Source organism: Glycine max, chromosome 2, assembly GCF_000004515.6.
Source record: "Glycine max cultivar Williams 82 chromosome 2, Glycine_max_v4.0, whole genome shotgun sequence".
NCBI lineage: Eukaryota > Viridiplantae > Streptophyta > Magnoliopsida > Fabales > Fabaceae > Glycine > Glycine max.
The window spans coordinates 10,441,858-10,462,768 of NC_016089.4; the positions used below are offsets into that span (position 1 = coordinate 10,441,858).

At 31.3% G+C, this 20,911-nt stretch overlaps 2 protein-coding genes across 6 annotated transcripts; both read right to left on the reverse strand.

Moving 5' to 3' along the window:
* Window positions 1-11,017: 11,017 nt before the first annotated feature.
* Window positions 11,018-14,396, reverse strand: LOC100789831 (uncharacterized). 3 transcript variants are annotated; one of them, XM_014766448.3, is made up of 4 exons: window positions 14,255-14,396; window positions 12,867-13,491; window positions 12,200-12,246; window positions 11,018-12,093 (listed from the first exon to the last, which is right to left on the reverse strand). In XM_014766448.3, the coding sequence occupies exons 2-4, from the start codon at window positions 13,186-13,188 to the stop codon at window positions 11,218-11,220; spliced, it is 1,245 nt and encodes a 414-aa protein (XP_014621934.1). In that variant the 5' UTR covers window positions 13,189-13,491; window positions 14,255-14,396; the 3' UTR covers window positions 11,018-11,217. The 3 variants fall into 3 exon arrangements, with proteins under 3 accessions (XP_014621934.1, XP_014621930.1, XP_014621933.1); XM_014766444.2 differs by having other exon boundaries at window positions 14,067-14,351; XM_014766447.2 differs by having other exon boundaries at window positions 14,060-14,335.
* Window positions 14,397-16,547: 2,151 nt separating this feature from the next.
* Window positions 16,548-20,531, reverse strand: LOC100786271 (methyltransferase-like protein 7A). 3 transcript variants are annotated; one of them, XM_006574847.4, is made up of 6 exons: window positions 20,219-20,531; window positions 19,986-20,081; window positions 19,645-19,863; window positions 18,599-18,695; window positions 17,280-17,339; window positions 16,548-17,174 (listed from the first exon to the last, which is right to left on the reverse strand). In XM_006574847.4, exons 1-6 carry the CDS (start codon window positions 20,486-20,488, stop codon window positions 16,981-16,983), a joined length of 936 nt encoding a protein of 311 aa, XP_006574910.1. In that variant the 5' UTR covers window positions 20,489-20,531; the 3' UTR covers window positions 16,548-16,980. The 3 variants fall into 3 exon arrangements, with proteins under 3 accessions (XP_006574910.1, XP_003518740.1, XP_006574911.1); XM_003518692.5 differs by having other exon boundaries at window positions 17,280-17,342; XM_006574848.4 differs by lacking the exon at window positions 17,280-17,339.
* Between the last annotated feature and the right edge of the window lie 380 nt (window positions 20,532-20,911).

Sequence of the window (20,911 nt, forward strand, 5' to 3'; positions counted from 1 at the left end):
TTAACACGAAATCAAAGTATGCAGAATGTTTCATTATTATATTTGCTAACTTTTGTTAAAAGACTATTGTTATAACAAGTTTTGAGACATACTCAATGCTCGAGACTATTGTACTTTTAGAATTTGACTTTAATGTGTTATTTATCTCATTTTAACTAACCCTAGAGGAAAGTCCAATATCTATAAGACGAAAGGACCTTCAAACTTTGTTGGTTTTCATAGGAAGAAGGTACCTTCAGAGTTCAGACTATAATCGAGTATGGTCGTAGGACTATCCTTATAAGATTTATATCTTTTAGGTTAGATGAATTGTCACTTTTTTTATTTCATAAATGAAATTAGCATTCAACATTCTTATTCATCTAATTACTTTATTTGTCATTCATGAAAATTGTAGGATTGAATTCTTATAATCTTAATAGGACCTGCCATTGCGATCAATTTCTGTTAGGGGTTCAATTTGAATTGTATAAATGAAAGATGGGTGCAAACCGAACAATCATATAGTCAAGATTTGATTGCATCAAACTATAGCTACCATCTCGTGGAATTGAGTGAGCTTACGAGCTACCTATTGCTTTCTAATAAGCTTGGATACTCAAATTCATTTTCCCTTATCTTACAACACAAAAAAAAGACCATTCCAAATGTTAAGGGTTATTTCAGAGACTTTTGCACTAAGTTTTTTTTTTTTTTTTTTTTAAAGTTTACGTGTAGGGATAAAATTGAACTCTTATGACACAAGTAAGAAACAATACATGTTTTAACCAATAATTGATTTGTTTATTTTTTTATCAATAAATATTAATTATTAATTTTATTAGTGAAAAAATTTAAATTCAGAACTTCTCCCTCACTTCTTCCTCCCTTCAACTAGCAAATTAACCTTAAAACTCCTTTAACCGAGAATTTGTAACTATAACATTAACAGCTATGAGCCATGTTGGTAAGAGAAGGGGGATGCTATGATAGGTATAAATGCTAGACTATATTTCAATCAAATTTGCATGTAATGGGGAAAAATTAAAAATATTTTACCTATGTAGACCAAATTAAAATCACGACACATGACCAAACACATATTTTAACTTAAAATATATTTAAAATGTAAAACAATAAATGTAACTCAAGTAATACATATTCAATATTATTAAACATGAAAAACACCTTAAATTGCTCAATTATGCACCACCATATGTTTAAAAAAATCTATACTAGCTAAATTTCCCTAAACATAGTTTTGTGATCATTGTCTTTACCAATTGATAGTGTATCATACTATCATGCATATCTAAACTGAAAAGAACCCGTAACAAGTCTCCTTGACGGAAAAAGTCTGAGTTGATTTCCACTATCTTTTCCTTTTTGCTCTTTTGGTCTTATTTCTATTTAATTTGCACAGTATCTTGTATCTCTCACTGGGTCATGGTGATGCTGAAGCCCATGTGCACGTGTTTTCAATCACCAGGGGAGCTATCACCTCATAAATCTTGGATGGAAAAATTAACTGAATTTATGGAATCGTATTAATTGGGGACTTGATTGATACTGTTAATCGAGTGAATATTTTATATTTTTTTGAATTTCATTTAAGAAAAAACACATAAACATAATAATAAAAGCTGTTAAAATACAATAACGAAAGAATTCCAGTTTTGGTGTTTTCAGCAGTCAAATTCGTTTAAAAATTATTAATTAAAATACACCTATAATATAAATAGTTTTTATATTATTTTCTAACTGTATTTTATTATATATGATAAAATAATTAATTTTTTAATAATTATTTTAAAAATTATATTTAAAATAATTTTTAATTAGTTGACCTTGCTAAAAAAATTTACACTTACGACATGTCAACATTAAACTCAAAGAAAAAACACTCACTTTTCGTATAGGACAAATATTTAGGAGACCTTTCGGCCTTTTGTCATTTCCCACAATATTACTGTCAATTCTATATATACATGACCGCAAATCAACCATCGAAAAGATAATTTTGTATTTATGAATGCTTATAAAAAAGTTTCATTAATAAATATGTTGATAAGGGATATATCAAGTAGAAAGACTTTTATTATGAGAGTCGGAAAAATAAATCTTAAGCATAAGTTAAAATCATAAAAAGTTAAGATTAAAGAAAAAAATATTAGACATTTTTAAATGGTCATGTAATTGGCTTAAAAAAATATCATGCAATTATTAAATAATTTTTAATCTTTGGAAAAAAAAAACTTTTAATCTCATCTATCTTTTGTATGATTGTATGACTTAATTTTTACCCTTTATCCTCTCAGACGACTCTCATCAAGCACTCCTCTCACTTAATAACACTTTAAGTTCACATGTATAACTCTTTCTCAAATAACTTTTATGTCCTTTTGTTTGTGTATATTTCTTTGAAAAGAATTTGAAAAGAAATAGAAAAAACATTCTATGTACCTTAACTTTAAAAAAAAAGTAGTGTGCAAATAATATGCTGATTGCATTGAATTGCTTTAATTAAAAAAAATTGTTAGTTTAATAAATTTACTGATATATTAAATTTTTTTAAACAATTTTAATAGTGATGCAAATGAATTTTGTGTTACTTAATTATGCTTGTTCGAGTCTAATTAAGTTTATGTAACCAAACCAAGGTTCAATTAATCGATCCACTTATTAGCAACGCATTTGGTTAACAGTTGGTACACTTCACAAAGCATCCAAACATGAAAAGAAAAATAACCATGAATTGACATTGATCGTGAATATGAAGGTAGAAACAAATACAGACTAAATTGGTGAAATTCCGTTATTTACAAATTCATACCATGTATAGAAAATGCGTCGAAGGCATATTGGTACATGAGAAGAAAGGCTGGAGTACTTTTATAATAAAAATAAAATAAATTTGATTTTTTTATACCTAATTTTACACTCACTATTTTTTTCCTTTCTTTTCTTTATCACCTCATCATTCCTTTATTTAATGCTCCCCCGGCCCCAAAGTATATTTACTCTCCCAGTGAGTAGTCTTTTCTATATATGAAGCATATAAAAAGTCATGAAACTTGGAAGATCTTTTCTTTTATGACTGTCAGCAACATACTGCTTTGAATCTACTCCTTCTATTAGTTAAAATTTGCTAAAATTTACCAAATTATGAATGAATCTCGTTAAAGAAGATGCAACTATCAATCTTTAATAAGTTTTAACTGATAAAAAATATATAGAAAAAAAATGCTAAAATATGTTACTATCATTTCTTTTTCTCTTTTGTAGTGAAAATGCAACTATCGATCTAATAATGCATTGCCAAAAAGGCATGCGCATGATAACATTTTAGGTCATTATCGGTCAATATTCTTCCGCGATCAGAAACAATTGAATGGAAAATACAAATAGCGGTAACTGATAATTAACCGAGTATAAAGGAAGGCAGCTTCACTTAACTCCTTAAGGACATTTTTATCAAATGTCAAAAGAGAATATTACTACGAATAAAAAAGATAATACATTACTTATTTATCTTCTACTAGTACTAATAATAATTAATAAATGCTTTGTTTCTATGCTTAGCAGCTTGAAATGTTTGTTACGTATGGCATTAATTTTCTATCTCTAGTAGTTTTCTTCCAAGTGGCAAATTGTTACTAACTCTAATTAATTAAGATCCGGAATCTATACGTCACCATATACAAGCTCAACGACATTAACCCACATGAGTGGATAAAGGTTGCTAATTAAAGAGAGATATAGAAAAACACCCTTTTCGTGGTTAATTGGATACAGCTTTGAACCACAATAAGAACAGTATCATTAATGATCAAAAGGACCACATAGTGGAAGCAGGGATGCACGAGAAACTAGCTAGTTGAAAATTGAGACCTATAAGCACTAAGAAAATAGCTGAATCCCACTTCCTTTCATAATCTAATAATATAAAGCCAAATGCTACCCTCTTGATTAAGGAATTAAAACATTTTTTTTTTGAAGTTGTTATTGATGTGGAGTATTATTTGTGGTTTTGAATTTATTTTAATGTGATTTTAAAACAAAAACTTCGATTATTAATTTCTTAAATAGTATCTTTATGATATAAGTTAGCAATAAAGACTCTTATACAAATAATTTTTATGCATTTTGTAGTCTAAATTACTTCAAGGAATCCCAACACCCCTATGCCCATGGAATATGTTATACAATTTATAGGTAGGGAAATAACATAGTAATTGCCATCGAACAAGTACCACAAGTAGACACAAACATGTTTAAGGGCACCATATGGTGTGGTGGGTTTGGATATAGACACCATCTTTACAACTTAAAAGCAACTAATGATCATCTTCACATGGACCTCACATTCTCTCCATACATTTAATATAAAGCACACTACATTAGACCGAGTTAGTTTTTCAATTTGTACTCATTATTGTTGCTTTGTATTCTATGGGATGGGATTAGAGATAACTCATATACACCCAGGCAGGATTGGGAGTGGGGAAGTGTCTCACCGGTTTCTGTCTTTGTCTATTCATTTCATTTTTTTTTTCCCAGTTTTCATTTTTCGAGATATTATTCTTCGATTAATTGAGGCAAGTAAGATTGTGTGACTACCATTACGATGATTCAAGTGGAATTAAGCTTTGATCTCGTGAAGAAAATTTCAGATTCAAACCTTATAAAAAAAGTCAATTGATATTAAACATATAATAAGCACAAGTAAAAATAAAAATAACATTGTGTGATTCATATAAATGATTTTACATAACTTTTGTTTTTGTCCACAGTTGACTTTACATAGTGGAATAAGGCTTTTGTTGATGTTTTCCCTCCATTTTTATTTTGTGTGTTTTTTAAAAGGTTCCAACACCATTTAATTTGGTTCTGGATCAAAAACTAATTAAATTTGGCAGTGTCAATGGAATTAGCAAATCAAACCAGTTAACAAACTTCTTAAAAAGATGGTGAAGCTTAAACCAATTGGATAGTTCAATCATCCACGTTTAAGTAAGGTAAAAAAGGCATTTTTGGTGAAATGTGATGCAAGAGGACACGTTCATTCTAACAATCCTCTAATGTTATATTCCTTTTACTTTTTTTCTCCCCCTCATATTTGTCTTAAAATTTGTTTCTTGTTTTTTATTTCACAGGCACAAACTCATATGTGAATAGATCAAACGTTATACTTATCTTTGAATCAAGTGGTAACAAGAGACACAAAAATGTAATTAGAAAAACTGAAACTCTTGCCTTAGTGAAGAAATTCAAGAGGAGTAGTGTCTCTATCTCAGTATTATACCAATTTCTCATTTTAATTTTGTGTACGGTTTCAATTTCATGCTTTAGCAACTTGATAGAAAATGACACTGGCTAGAACATAGCATGGGAATGGGAATTCTTCTCACAATCAACTTTAATAGCAATGTGTGGTCTTGATTGGACATTGCATATACACTAGGCAATTCAAGAACCCTATTTACGCATCACGCTTGTGTATATAATGTGCAATTGTCTAGAGCTAAGTGGACAGAAGCACATGAGAAAGCAAGAATAATGGTCCGTTCTTCAAGTAGTTAATGAAAATTGAAAACTCTTGGAAGTTTAAATGGCTCAAGAAACTAGGCCATGGGGTCCTATTGCTACTAGGTTGTGGGGAATGCCAAAATACTATGGGACACTAGTTGGTCCACGTGAGTGCTATGTGGTTGATAACTACACATATGTTAACCCTTTTGGTGTAACATATTAGATGAGTAGCCTTAAGCACGAGAGCCATTTATGAAAAATAGAGAAGTAATCACACCAACTTTTGCCCACTTTGTTTTGTGTTTGAACATCTCTCATGCTAGGTAATCACAAAAGAATCCTGTTAATTAATCAGTACCCTTAATTATTAGTTAAAGAATTAAAGAAGAACACTTAATGTAAAAATCATAAAAGAGTAACAAAATATCACAAACAATTAAAGTAATTTTTCGCTTCTCGATAAAAAATATTTTTATTGTAAATTTCTTAATTAATAATTACTTAAGGATATTAATTAACATTTCTCATCATAAATTTAACTTTATGTTAAATAATTAATGTGTACTTAGTGGCTTATGCGCCACGTTGTGTTGAGGGAGATCTTTCTATGGGGAGATTTACCATCTTCATCTTTGGCTAAGGACCTAAGGTACTATGGATGCATTAGATATTTTGTGGTTTTTTGTCTTTCTTCTACTGTTAGATGCAAATATGCAATCATGTGGTGTACCTTAGTGGCCTGTTTTTCTTTTATGCGTGACAATCATTCTTTGAAAGTGAAGAAATGTATGAAGTATTAAAGAAGAATGTACCTATGGTTAATTTAATTAGAGCATCTTTTAAATTTTACTCACTTTAAATATATATAAAAAATCTCACTTTACACATCTTACTTTTAAGAGTTAAACTCTTCTTTTGGAGTTGATTTATATGAATTGATTCTTTGAAGTGAACAATGGTCAAATAAGTAATCTCAATAATTGACGAGAAAAAAATTAACAAGTGATATTCTAACACATTCATGATTTATTATTATGCATATGCACGTAATATCAACCATTAACTTTGTGACCAGTGATAGAAATTATTTACTTTACTTTCTAAAGTGTGTTATTAATTGTCACTTTAGAAGAGTAGAAATCCACGATATATCAGTTAAATGTTAATTCAATTTTTTTATGTAAATTCTAATTCAGCTCTTGATTGGTCTTTGTTCATGGATATGTTTCAATTAAGATTTACTTTGTCTTGGTGGTAGAATAATTTATCTGCCTCCTAATTTTTATTTTATTTTTTTAAAAAAACTAGCAGCAAATTAACAATACTTTTTGCACTATATATAGTCATGCACAAATTATATTGGTGTGTACTCACGAAGACAAACTAATAAACTATTACTCTATAATTTATTTTTTTAAGAAAAGCCCATTGAGACTTATCTTTTTCTTTTTGTTTGTGAGAAGAGAAAGTAATTATTTTCTTATGATATGAGTTTCTAAATGTAAATTTCTGCGTTAAGGTAGGCCAACGTAGTCCTTGCTGTTCTAACAATGGAAAAAAAATAAATTCACCTCCATGGATATTTGCGGATAAAATCCACAATAAATATGAAAGATATTACAGTACTCGCACACGTGGGTATGTTATCCCTAAAATTATGAAAATAATCTCATATATATATATATATATATATATATATATATATATATATATAATTGAAGAATGAAAGTTGAAGTTGTTTTTATTATTATTTAAATTTAAGGAATTGAACTAATATTTTTATTGGACTTATGTTTTAGATAGATTAATTTTATTTTAACTAATGTTTTAAAGAATCTAATGTTATTTGAATTTATGCTTTGAAGTTATGCCATGCACAACTTTTAAAGAATATTCTCGTGAAGTTGTTGAACATTATATATTTTTCTTTGTTTTGCTAAAAAAAAATATTTTTTCCAGTTTTTTTAATATTCATAGATATTCATAGGTATTCATGAGTTTACACACGCAAGGTGGGTAACAATTAGGCGCTATACATGCCCGCCCGTGCCCATTGCCATTCCTAGTCTGTTCCACAAAATTTTATGCCACAATTATTTTTTCTTGCAAAAAATTTAGGCCACAAGACTACTTTTTCTTTTTGGAAGCACGTTTTTAGACTCCAAGATGGAGTAAGCCAGAGTTGAATAAGGGCCGTAACCCATTCAAATGTACACAGGGTTGTTGCTTCCTGCACCCTTTCCAGAATGGTTATTTATCTTTTGGATTGGTCATTCTAAAACCAAAAAAAGGGATTGATTCTGGAATGTAATTTTACATTCTGGATTGACCATTTTGGAAGCCATAAAGGAAGTACAGGAAGCAACTTGGAGTGTAGGAAGCAATAGCCTGTTTATGGTAAATTAAGGCCACCATTGTAATGGGCCTCATCCATTTAGGGAAGTCCAGGTCAAAGTGTTCAATTTTTTTCTTTCTAGCAAGGACCAAGGAACCATGGGTGGTACGAGCAAGCAAATGGGTGGCTGGGTTCTGCTATAATTTGAGCCCACAACTTAAACGTTTATTGTTAAAACTCAACCAAAAAAATTGATTTTTTTTATCAAATTGATTTTTTTTTATCAAATTAATTTCAAACCGTTGAAAATTTAAGATGTGTCCAAATTTATTCCAGCTTGGCAAAAAAAGAAAAAAAAACGTTGAATGTTAATATCAAATACTACTATTTTTTATATCCAGTGCTGTTTAATTTCTGTTTCATATCACTAAAGTAATATCATCCTGTTTTCTACCCGTGAACTTTGAACATCGTCTCTATTTTACCTCTATATAATCAAATTATTATTCAAATATGACAAACACAAAACAGCTCATAGATATACTTTTGTAGCAATTTTAGAAAAAACATCCTAATTAAAAACACCAAATATCAGTGTTGTTGCAAAAACCCTAATCAACTAGTACTTCATAAACTAGATATAACAATATTCAAATGAAATAAATCCTATATTCTGTAAAACTAGATACTTGCATGAGTATGAGTCTCGAGGAATAGGAGGAACTTTTCAGGGTCGTGCATTTGGTGGTCTATACCTTACACGATTGTGAACCCTCATATGGCCACTTAATGCTTGTTGCGATTCAAATACATCTGTACATTCACCACATTTGAATTCCAATATATCAAATTGGATAGGCCTTTTGTGGATTCTTGAATGAGAATTTAAACCTTGTTCACTTTTGAAAGGTCGAGGAGGGTCACACTTGTCACATATTATATGACTGGTTTCATCACTGGATGATGCAGTCTGCCACAAGTAACACATTCATATTACTTTGGCATAAAATTTGAGCATTATAATAATATCACTGGATGTGCATGTGGGTAACATCAAAGGAACTAGGGCAAAAAGGGACATTATTTTCAATGCTGTTAGTTGTGAATGATTTGATTCATCTCTCTATGTTTGCTGAGTTAGTTGATCATTGTGAATAATTCTCTGCATTCACATGTACTCTAAATTCGGAGTTACAAAGTGCAACTATGTATTATTTGTACTCATGTGATTAGGTGGATGGAACTTCTTGTGACAACCACTATATTATATATAATATACATATTTCTTTGAATTACGAAGCATAATACTAGATAACCAATTGGAATCCATGTACAAGCCATAAACCATGTTAAAAATCGAAACTATGTTTTTGAGTTATTCTGTTTTTCAAATAAGCAAGCTTGTTGATTTTAACTTTAAGGCTGAGATGGGAATTGAAACAAACAAACAAACAGATAATAAATTATATAATAAGAGTAAAGAAATCAAGTATTTGAGCTGCTTCGGTCCCAAATTGACCAGCCTTTGCACTAAGAAGGACAAATACAGCAAACTAGAAGCAACAAATGAAAGAGAAATAATAACACATTACTTACTTTGTTCTGACTTGATCCCGGAGGAGGGCGAAGCAATGTCGGTGCCGGTGCCGGTGCCGGAAGAGGGGAGGTGGCTGCCACTAAGACGTCCATAGTGCAAGTAGAAGAAGAACCTCAAAAGCCAAAACTCATTAATAAATAAAGCATCTTCATTCGATGGCCTATATATGTGATAAGTGATAACTCATGCTCATTTAAAGCACTCTCAGTTTCGAAAACTTACATTACATATATATGTGACTGCATCACGACACCACCAGTAATAACTAATAACACAACTCAACAATTTGAAAGTGACTCCTATCATTAAGTGTGTTTGGATTACAGTTTGTAAAGTTAAATTCAACATAATATAATTTTTTAACTTAAGTTTAAATAAAAGTAAATTGAATGTAATTTGTTTTTATGTTTGGATACTTTATTTGTAAAAGTATTTTATTTAAAAAAAACATTACCTCTCTAACGGATCTAATAAACGTTGATGAAAAAGTAACTCATAACTGCTTCTCATTGAATATCCGTTCATACATAATTCACGCTCAACTGAATTCTCGTTTGTAATTGTCAAACATCACGATACTCTCATGTCTGAGTGCTGTTTGTTGTTTGTTATCAAATTTTAAGAAAGGATAGTTTTGAAAAAAATATTATTCGAAACAAGAGTAGTGGAAATCACATTTAGGAAAATTGATTATAAGTAATTATCATATAGGCACTCAATAACTATGCAAATAGTATTTTTTTTAATTACCTATTTAGTTCTTATAGTTTTTAAACTTATCTCTTTTAATCCCTATAATTAAGTGAATTTTTTAGTATCTAAAATTTAATAAATTTAATTTTTTAATCTCTAAAGTTTACATTTTAATTCTCCGAAGATCTGTTAAATTTTTTTAATTTCATTAATTAAATAATTTTAACGAGATCTGTTAAATTTTTTTAATTTCATTAATTAAATAATTTTAACGACAGAAACCTTTTGTAAATTAAGATGTAAATTTCAGAAACTAAAAAATTCATTATAAAAATTAAAAGAAATAAGTTTAAAAACTATAAGCATTAAATAGGTAATTAAATTGTGTGTGCGCGCGCTGTTGCTGCTCCGAAGGCACCATTGGAATTGGTAAAACTTTCACGAGACAAAGCAGAACTAAATACGCCATAAATTTATGAACTAAATAAGAACTAGAGCTGTACACTTTGGTAATTTGGTCAGTGAGCTAATTTTGAACTTTTAAAATATTTAACTCGCGGGCTAGCTCAATTAATTTGAGAGTGAACTGAAGTTACAATGAAAAAAAACAAAAGATTGTCCATTTCACGAAAACGTTTTCTATTTTAATTTTCTGCTTTTAGAAACTCTTGAAAATAACAAAATCAGATTCCTAACATTATTTTCAAACCAAACGACCGCTATAATTTTGAGCATAGCATATTCCTCTACAAGGCTCGACTTAGTTCATCATACATGCAATATTAATTGATATGGAAAATTTAATTAAACTATTCCCTTGGTTATTTTTCAATCTTAACTCCACCAACAAAAGTAGATATTTTAACTTTTAAGACCGCGACTAAAGATTACACATCAATGCATAAATCAAGCAAAATAAGATCAAGCTCCAAGCGTGAGTTCCGAAACACATACAACAAATCAATCTATACAAAATCTGGAACAAGTTAGGAATCAGTGTCATAAAATTTTGCTCAACAAAGTGGGAGTGTCAGCTTCTGCAAATCTCTAGGTGAAAGTTACAACTTACCAACATTTGATATTACCTCCACACACTTGGGCCTGCAGTTGCCTTAGAGGAACCCACTGCTTCCCCATCAGCTGAGCTTCCACTAAACAGATGTGAAGAAAATGTCCCATTTTTCCTCATCTTACCTGGAAATTCCTTGCCGATGTTACCTTTCAAAGAAAGGTTCTTCTTAATGCGATTTCGATTAAGCAGGAGCATCGTGTTGCGTGGCGGTGCATGCAGAGCCCCTTCAACACAATCACCTACCTGTACACAGCCCCAAGGTCTTGAGGGTCCATCGTCACGAGATGATTTAAGCCTTGGAAAACCAGTCCTCAATCTCAAGTGGCCCCTTTGATCAGGGGAATTTTCCTCCTCCAATTTGACACAAACAGGGCAAGGAGGATCGCTTTTCTGTGTCTTTGGCGTTGTTTGCTCCAAGCACTCAGCATGAAAAGCATGACAACACGGAAGAACCCCAATTGTAGGCATGTCTCCACTTCTCACAATACGACGGGAGCTCCAAGGTGATCTCTGTGTGAGAAATCTTTCACACAAACCACATCTAAATCCATCTGACAGAAAATGTGAGCGACCAGGAGTTTCTAATTCAAATGACTCAGTAATGTCAGCAAACTCCTGACTACTGCTGGCACTACTCCAACGGTGGCCATCTCTGAGTGGAGTGGAAGTATCAAACTCTGTAAAATCTGTAACTGCAGGATCAAAGGCATCCCTAGTAGTTGTTAGGTCATTAAAGGACATAGGATGAATGGGCTTAGACATGAATGAACGAAGATTAGAGAAATTCCTCTGAGAGGATAAACGTGATTTTGCAGTAGACTCAGATTCACTACTTTCCGACTGAGAAGACGTTGAACCCCCACTGTTGGGATTCACGGATGTTCCCTGTGAAAATATTTCATACCCGTTAGTCTATTTTGCAAGACAAACATATGTCAAATAAATTTCCAACATACACTTTTTTTAGTAGTCCTTAACCCAAAATACTTACCTCCTTATTGGGAGTAAAAGATACCCGGTCAACAGAAGGATGAGAATCTATCAAAAGTTCAAATGAGAAGGAGGCAGTTCAATAAGCAGAAGTAACATCAACCAAGTTTATAGTGGTGAAAGAATAAACCACAAACAAAATTGAGAACAGTCTTAACTAGAAACAAACAACCTTGATTAATCTTTTAAAAACATACATTCCACATTGTTGACCTAAACCCTAAATCATTTATTTAGAATCTGCAAACTGGAGCTCTTTTTTCATATTTGTTTTTAATTTTATATTTAAATTTCTGCTGTTTTGCTGTAACATTATCCAAATGGTTGTTTTATGTCATTTACCATTCCAATTAATTAAAAGTCAATATTTCTCAAACACTGCTGGCTGAAGGCTATCGTAAGCAGGAACAATTACATGCTTCACCCTCAACACTACATCGCTGACTTGCTGCTCCTCCCCCCACCCATTTGAAAGTCCAGTTTTTTCAAACAGTAAATATGGTGAAAGAAAAGTGTGCAAAAAGCTTCATGAAGGAAAAAAAAATGATAGAATATGTCCACTACATGGATCTTAAAGAATATATAGCATATCTTGGACACAAAGTGCTACATGTGTTCTATAAATGTTTACAGCATACTATTTAAAATATTCATATATAAGGATTTACCTTTCCTAGTCGAAGTTTCATAATTGTCAATACTGATTTCTTGTATTGCAGGTGGCGTCCACTGAGGACCCTGAGAAAGGTCAGATGGACTGCTAAGGAAAATCCCAGTATCATCTGAAGCAGAATAGTGAAGATCATACAGGTGGTTGCCTCTGACCCAGCCTCTACTTTCTTTATCAATTGATGATGTAGATGACCCATAGAGTTGAACACCATCATTCACATCATATGGCAGCCCTTCGGACTGAAATCTGAAATCCCACCTCGTCGGAGGTGGCGAATAGCTTGAATTCGTTCGCCAGTAGGGCTCATTTGGACCCATGGACCAGTCCCTACTACCAGCATTTGATTCATGTGGCCTTGAAGCCACACAACAAAGCGACCCCGTTTTAGCTATTTTCCCAGAATAACACAATAAACCTAATTCTGAATGCCTCCAATCCAACCTAATTTGGACACTCGTCAACTCAGTAATCACACACACAAGATGAATACTTCCAAAAGTAAGTTCCAACTTGGCAACTCCTCAAGCTGAATAATTCAACATTCAATAACTTCCACCTTCAACCCTCATCTCTAATGGAGTCTTAATTTCACTAGCAACAAGAGCTCCACCATTAAAACCCTACAATTAGAAGAAGAAAGGAATGCCATTCACCATCTAAATGAAATAAAGCGAACACTACTATTCCAACCACCAAAAAAAAAAAGTAAAATACAGCAAACATGTAAAGCTACTTTCAGCAATCACCTTAAGCCATAAACACCAATCAGTTAACAAAATGCAATAAATTCAAAAGGTGATATCTAAATCAAAGAAACATTATACTAAAAAAATTTCACTAAAGCCAAAACCAAGCATGGCGATAATAAACATCAAGTTAGTTAATTAGTTAACAGATTGCAATAAATTCAAAAAGTGACATCTAAATCACAGAAACACAATATTAAAAAAAAATTGAAATACGGTTACAAAATCCAAAACCAAACAAAGTGATAAAACCCTACATTCACACACAGGGTACCGACTATCATAACTGCACAGAAACCACATCTAAAAAGAAATCAAATGTTACTTTACCAAATTTACAGTAAATGCGAAAAAAGAAGCCATAGTTTAATTAATTAATTTATTAAAACCAAAAAAAAATAGTAGAAACTAGAGGAAAAAGGAAAAACAGGGGAAACAGAACCTCGTACCGCACACGAGACAGGACAGTGATGGCACGTGCGAGTTCTCTAGTGAGCCAAATTGTGTGTGTTTGCTTTTCAGTTTTTGGAGGAATTACGTTGTTGTAATGTGTGATTGCAAAAGAAAAAAAAAAAAAAAAAGCAATGTGCGAAGTGAAGAAGAAAGTGAAGTTGTGGAAAGGAAAACCCTAACTAACCAAAGGGAGGAAGAAGAAGAAGAAGAAAGCAAAGTGGTTGAACAGCTGGCACCCGCAATCTTCTGTTTGTGTTCTTCTAAATAAACTGTTTGAACTTTAAACGCGCCGTTTGCACCGGTCTTTTTCTTTTTAATTGTTTTTCATTGCAAATTTGCAATCATTTACTTTGTGGTTTGTGCATCTTTCTTTCATTAATTGGGAACGGTTTTGACGTTTGTTGTTTTAATATTTTTTTTCTTTCTGAAATCAAATATAATTAAAAGTGATGAAACTAATCATCAAGGTGTGAAGATTATTGAGTGAATTTTGTTTCTTTTAATAATTTTTTTCCATAAGTATGATTTGGAATTCAAATTCATGTTAGTATGATTTAAGTATAACAACTATGTCAGATTTTAATATAATGTCACTTGTTTTTAATGTTTCTCAGTATGTCACTCAATAATTTTAAATAGAATTATGTATTATTCATTATTTATAATGTTCTTATATCTCTTCATTACATTATCTAGTTTATTATTTTATTATAGGTTTTCCCTTCTAATTTGTACAAATGTTGTATAAAAATGAAATCTAACTAAAGTTTGTTTTGCGTTAAATATTTACCTGTGAAATGAAAAAATTCAATAATTTGTTTGCTTTGAATTTGTTTCTTAATTTTAAACATAAAGTATTATTATTTTATGTATTTTTAATTTTTGATATAAATTTTTTGAAAATAATAATAATTTATTTAATTATTTTCTTTCCAAATTTATGAAAAATAAAAAATAAAAGCAGTCTTTGTTATAATTAAAAGTTAAAATATTTTGTCAAAGTTCCGTGGAGGGGGTTCATTCTAAAAAAAATTCATTTTTATTTATTTTAATGAATCTGACATATATTATTTTTAAAATAAAAGTTAGGTGCTGCCAATATAAGCTATGGAGTGACCTCTTGACTTTTAGCTAAAGCTTTAACTTTACCAAACGAATCTTTTATGCTTTTTACCATCATATTTTTACATGTGAGCTTCTATTATTGTAAAAGTTAATTATTTGAATGTTACAGTACTTATTTCTTATTTACTGGTAATGGTAAATTTACATAAAATAATATTTTTTAAAAAAATTCACATACTCTTTAAAGCCACCTTTTTTTAAAAAAAATTCTTCACTTATCACAAGTTAGAATTATTGAATAACATGAAAGCCTACAACCTCAAGTGCATTTGTTTAATAGCATTATGTTTCTTCACAAATTACTTAATAAGCAATTGGTTGAATCTTTCTAAACTTAATTTTGGAATATCATATTTATGAAATTGATTTTATTCAAAAAGGAATTTAGAGTGAAGTGATATATATTTAAAATACTTATATTAAAAGTAAATGTATAATAATTTTTATATTAAATTTTCTACACAATTCAAAATTATATTTTCTTTACTCTATAATAAGAAATTACACACAAATCTATTGTATTTAACTTGGATGTACAACTTTGACAAAATATTAACACATTAATGCTTATTAAAGGAAGGGTTATATTCATTAATGTAACATTGGTGTGTCAATATCTTATTGGCTTTGTGTCAATAAAGTCTATGCAAAAAAAGTCACTCTTTCAATAGGTTAATTCTCGCAATCACATGTAGCTCTCAACTACATTTCTTTTAACAAGTGACCATTTCATTTAAATCACTACACTTGCATTGCACAATTATAAACTTCAAAAAACAAATGGTAGTGAATTTTGCAAATGTCATGAAAATGATAGTTGCCCTGTAAGATTGCCAAATTTACTCATGGCATTTCTCCCAATATATGCTCTAAGCAAAAGGTAAACGGCCATTTCATGTTTGTTACACTAAACAAAGTAACCAACCAACATTTTGGCTTTGTCGTTTTCTATCATCATTAGTAATGAACATTACGCAATTATTCTTATAATTTAGCACATAATGAAATAGAACCTTCACCTACCATCCCATAAGGGGGTCCAAAAAGTGGATCAAAGCCATCAAACCAAAGCAAAACCCCATTAGCTGGTTAACCATAGAACCTTGCATTAAATACAAATTATAGATCCATATATAAGAAATTATATATAGTTATGCAATTATTTGATAATAATGTTAGTTTGATATAAGCTTGTTAACCATAGTGCCGTACCACAGCACAATATTGCTGCCAGTCATTATTTTGATAATAATGTTTATAACACTTGGATAGATCATAGATGTATACATGAGGACAACAGACACGGATCATAACAAAGGGAAAGGAAGCAAAGCAAACCAACAAAACAAACCTTCAACACACAATTCAGATCTATAAAAACAAATGAGTGCAACAACAAACTAACCAAGTTCTTGCTTAGTCACATTCACATCAAGTTAGCAGATTATACAAGAAAGTCCTTTTTTTTCTCTTTTTTAAATTTCAATTATATGCTTCATTATTTACAAACATGCCCCCAATAAGAAGCTACCTGTCGCAGTGATCTTCACGAATATGAAGAGGGGCCCTTCACATGATGATCAAAGCATGTTGAAGTTGATGCTAAATTGGTCAAGACATAGATGTAAATAGATATTGATCACCACAGGGCTTCACAATTAGTGATGAGTTTTTTTGTGTTGAAACCTGCACTCGGGTGAAGTACCTGAAAAAGGCTACAATCGTTTCCTGGCATTGTAGATTTGTAGCTGGCAGGCTAAGAGGATTAAAGACATTCTTTTCATGCTACTTGTAAGCTATTCCATATGCATGGGGATTTATAAATGTAGCACTAGACAAGAATGCCGTGTTGAGCTCAACACTTGAAAATCCGGCCCTGGATATATCGTTTCCGGTTTCCCTAGAAAGGTGGCACCCATCTGCAAGTGTCTGTTGCAGAGGATCAAGAACTCTCTGCATAAATTTGAGAAAAGTTCCATCTGTGTATGCATGAAAACACAAAAGTTAACCAAAATTAAGCTATTTACTACGATTACTGGTATCCATTTCTACAGAGTCAGTGAATTTTAAAGTTTTGTTTACACCTTTCGCAGCCACATGTTCTACAAACACATATAGTCCACCAGGTCGCAGCACCCTCCTCACTTCTACATGCAAAGTGCAATTGACTTAGATGATATACTTAAGTGCCACACAATTAATGAATATACATAATGTACACACACACACATAATATAAGGTGTGTCTAATGAGAGCGTGAGAATGAGAGGAATTAATCTAAGTCGTACAAGTACAACCATACATGAATAGTCAAAATTATTTTAGTTAAATCTAATCTTAATCAAGATTCACTCCTCTCACACTCTCATCTCTCACCTAGTATATGAGTGTGTAAAAGAGTTGTACATATGAAATCTCCCTATATGTATGCCCTCATAGATTGGTTCCTACATTCTTTTTTTTTTTTAAAAATAAAAAAAAAACTAAAAGCAGCATGATAGATAGGTGCAATGTGAAAATTAATATATCAGAAAATTGTTCAGTAGACAAGAGCGATGTTCCAATCCCATGGCTGTTTATCATCATGTCTAATTGTTCTATTTAGTAATTTATGTGGAGATAGTATATGATGAATATTATATTATATAATTAAAGTTTCCATAATATTTGTAATTATTAATTGCTTGATATACAAACACTCTTGGTTCTTCACCTAATAGCTTAAGCTTTTGAGTAGTTGGTTCATGACACTTTATATATTATTTATAAGAAAATGACCATCACATTCATACTTTATTAGTTGTCATCGATTGTGAAATATTTATTTCATTATCTAAAATAATATCTATTTAACTAGAAAGAGATAAACAATTATTTAAAACAATATCTATTTATTTCATTGTTTGTTGTCTTTTTTCTATTTCTCTATATAGTGCTAATGTCTATCTATTATCAGTCAGCATAATTGTCCTTTTCAAGGATTGATTATAGTGTAGAGGATGATAAATATGTGTCTTCAAATGTGATGCAATGCTTATTATGATTCTGGTCTCCTTTTTCATTCAAAAACATCCAAAGCTTCTTTCCCCTTTTTTCTGCTTCTTTACAGAGTTCAACAGCAGAAATATCATGTATACTATAAAATAAGTGCTACGTCCCAATTTCTAGCATAGTTTTCATTTTTCAAACAATAAACTGTTTCAGAATGAGAACAAACTAAACTGCAGCTAAAGAGATCTAATAATTACACAACCTAGCTGAGACAAACTCAGCAAAATAAACTAATACACACAACAATGGATTTAGTAAATGCTCCTCTTTGGTTGTAAAGTCTTGTATGCACCAAATCCCAAAAGAAGCCAAAATATTTGAACAAAAATAGACTCTCTAAAAGTTTCATTACCTTTCAGTGTCATATCAACATCTTTAACAGAACACAAGACAAGTGTTCCAACAACTGCATCAACAGAAGCATCACTTAATGGTATAGCCTCGCCAACCTAAACAGAGAGAACTTCAAAATTTGAAGATCAATTAACACAACCACAAACAGACAACATTAAATTGAATAAAACAAAAATCTAGTGAAAGATGGTTCTTCTAAAAGAAACCTCTCTACACAAATGTCTGTTTCAGAAAATAAGAATAACTTCAAAATCGATTGGCAAAATACATGTTATACTGATTATTATACTAGGCCAGTGATGCACAGATACAATACAGAGATACGTCCATTCTGAAAATATATAGGATGCAATACGTGAATGATACATATTTGTAAAAAAATTCATAGAACATCATAAATATATAATTACAATTCTTCAATCCAAATTAAGAACATATACTCCTTTAACATTGCTAAAAAAATAAAAATTATAAATCAATCTCATCATAAATTACTGTATAATCCCTACAAACAAGTATAGAGTATCAATCTCATTCCCTTCTTGAGCATTATCCATAAAGAGGATAGCTTCCAATTCTAGTTCATCATGAGATAAGGCTTCTATATTTCTATCTTGTACTAGGCTATTCAAATTTCATTATTCTGACACAGAATAATGATAATACATCATCCACATTTAGCTTTTACCTGATAGGCTCCAATCACCACGATCATTGAAAGCATCTATAAACATGTTGCTTTGTAATCTATAGGTTAAATTATTCAACTAGTCCCTATACTATTTGGGAATTTTACAAGTAGGTTCCTAAACTAAGTTTTTTGAATTGGGTCCATATACTAAAAAAATAGGTCCCTGGGATTAGTTTATGGTGGTTTTAATCGACCAACTGAGTAACTTAACCTAATCAATATTCTATACTAATTAAAGGTTTTGATTTGAATAACAAGTAATGAATCATCATTTAGACCATTACTTCTCCATGGCATAATTTCTATTCCCATTCTAAAGTGAGGATTCAAACTAGTGAGAATAACATGCATACAGCTTGTATAAACTCAAAATTTGAAGTAGGCAATCCAGCCGACGCAGCCGAGGACCGAGCATATTTTTCCATCTTCGGGTTTGGATCAATACCAACGACCTCAACACCAGAGCCACTGGCATAATAACTGAGGTTGGGACCGGTTCCGATGCCAATCTCCAATATTCTTAGACCCTTCCCCTTCAAGTTACCGAAGATTTGAGACTTGTACATTGCAACCTTACAAGGAAACACCCCAAACTTGAACACAATGCAATAACAACAAAAACAAAACACCATCTAAAAAAAATTAAAAAAAAACTTGAAACAAACCCCATAAAAATGAGGAATGAACAAAAAACCTCAGCTTCATAATCCTTAGTAGCTGAATTCATAACCGAAGCATAGAACTCCTCGTACCAATCAGGTCTTGGTGGATGAAACTTTTTAAGCAAAGCCTACAAACACAAAAATAAAAAAGTGATTTTTTTCCAAATTATGTCATCAAAAGCATCAGTTTTTGGCAAGAATTTGAACTCAAAATGCAAGCTTTTCTCTTTTCTGTCATATGGGTCAGTGGCAAAAAAGTAATTACCGTGTATTCACGTGGTGGGTTGGTGGCTCTGGAGGGTTGTATTGGAAATAGGGTAGTTCCCAGTGTTGCAGCTTCAATGAAGTGTCTTCTTCCACAGAAGCATGGTTTGGTGGTGGGTTCCAGCGAGTCATGGGAGAGAAACTCGGTGCTGAGTTTGATTGGCGCGTCCGAGTTGACTCGCTTCTGAAGCGTGCGAGACTTGTGTGTGGCTTCATTGATGGAGCAAACGGAAGATATCGTTGCAGCAAGAGAAGCACAATGAAGATTCATTTTCGTACTTGAAGTTACAGTGAAACACTGAAACTTAATATTCATAGAAATATAATTCATATATATTAACCCATTTTTTTTATCATTATTTTATATGATACCCAATTTTCATTTTTGATTCTTATAATTTGTTTTTGCTGATTGAAAATTTTATAAATATTCAATGGATACATTGATAATTTAGAGACTAATAATCAGATTTTTGTTTATTTTAAAAGAAGATTATTTTAGATAATCAAGGGACATGGTGGTCATTGTAGAATAATGCTATTTCACATTAAAACTTACAAAAAAAAAAATCAAATATCTCAAATGTAATAGAAACTAATCAAAATAAATGAATTAAAATAATCAAATTCCAGTACATTTTTTTTGGGGGGGGGGGGGGGGGGGAGGGAGGGGGAAGGTTAGAAGTTAGAACAA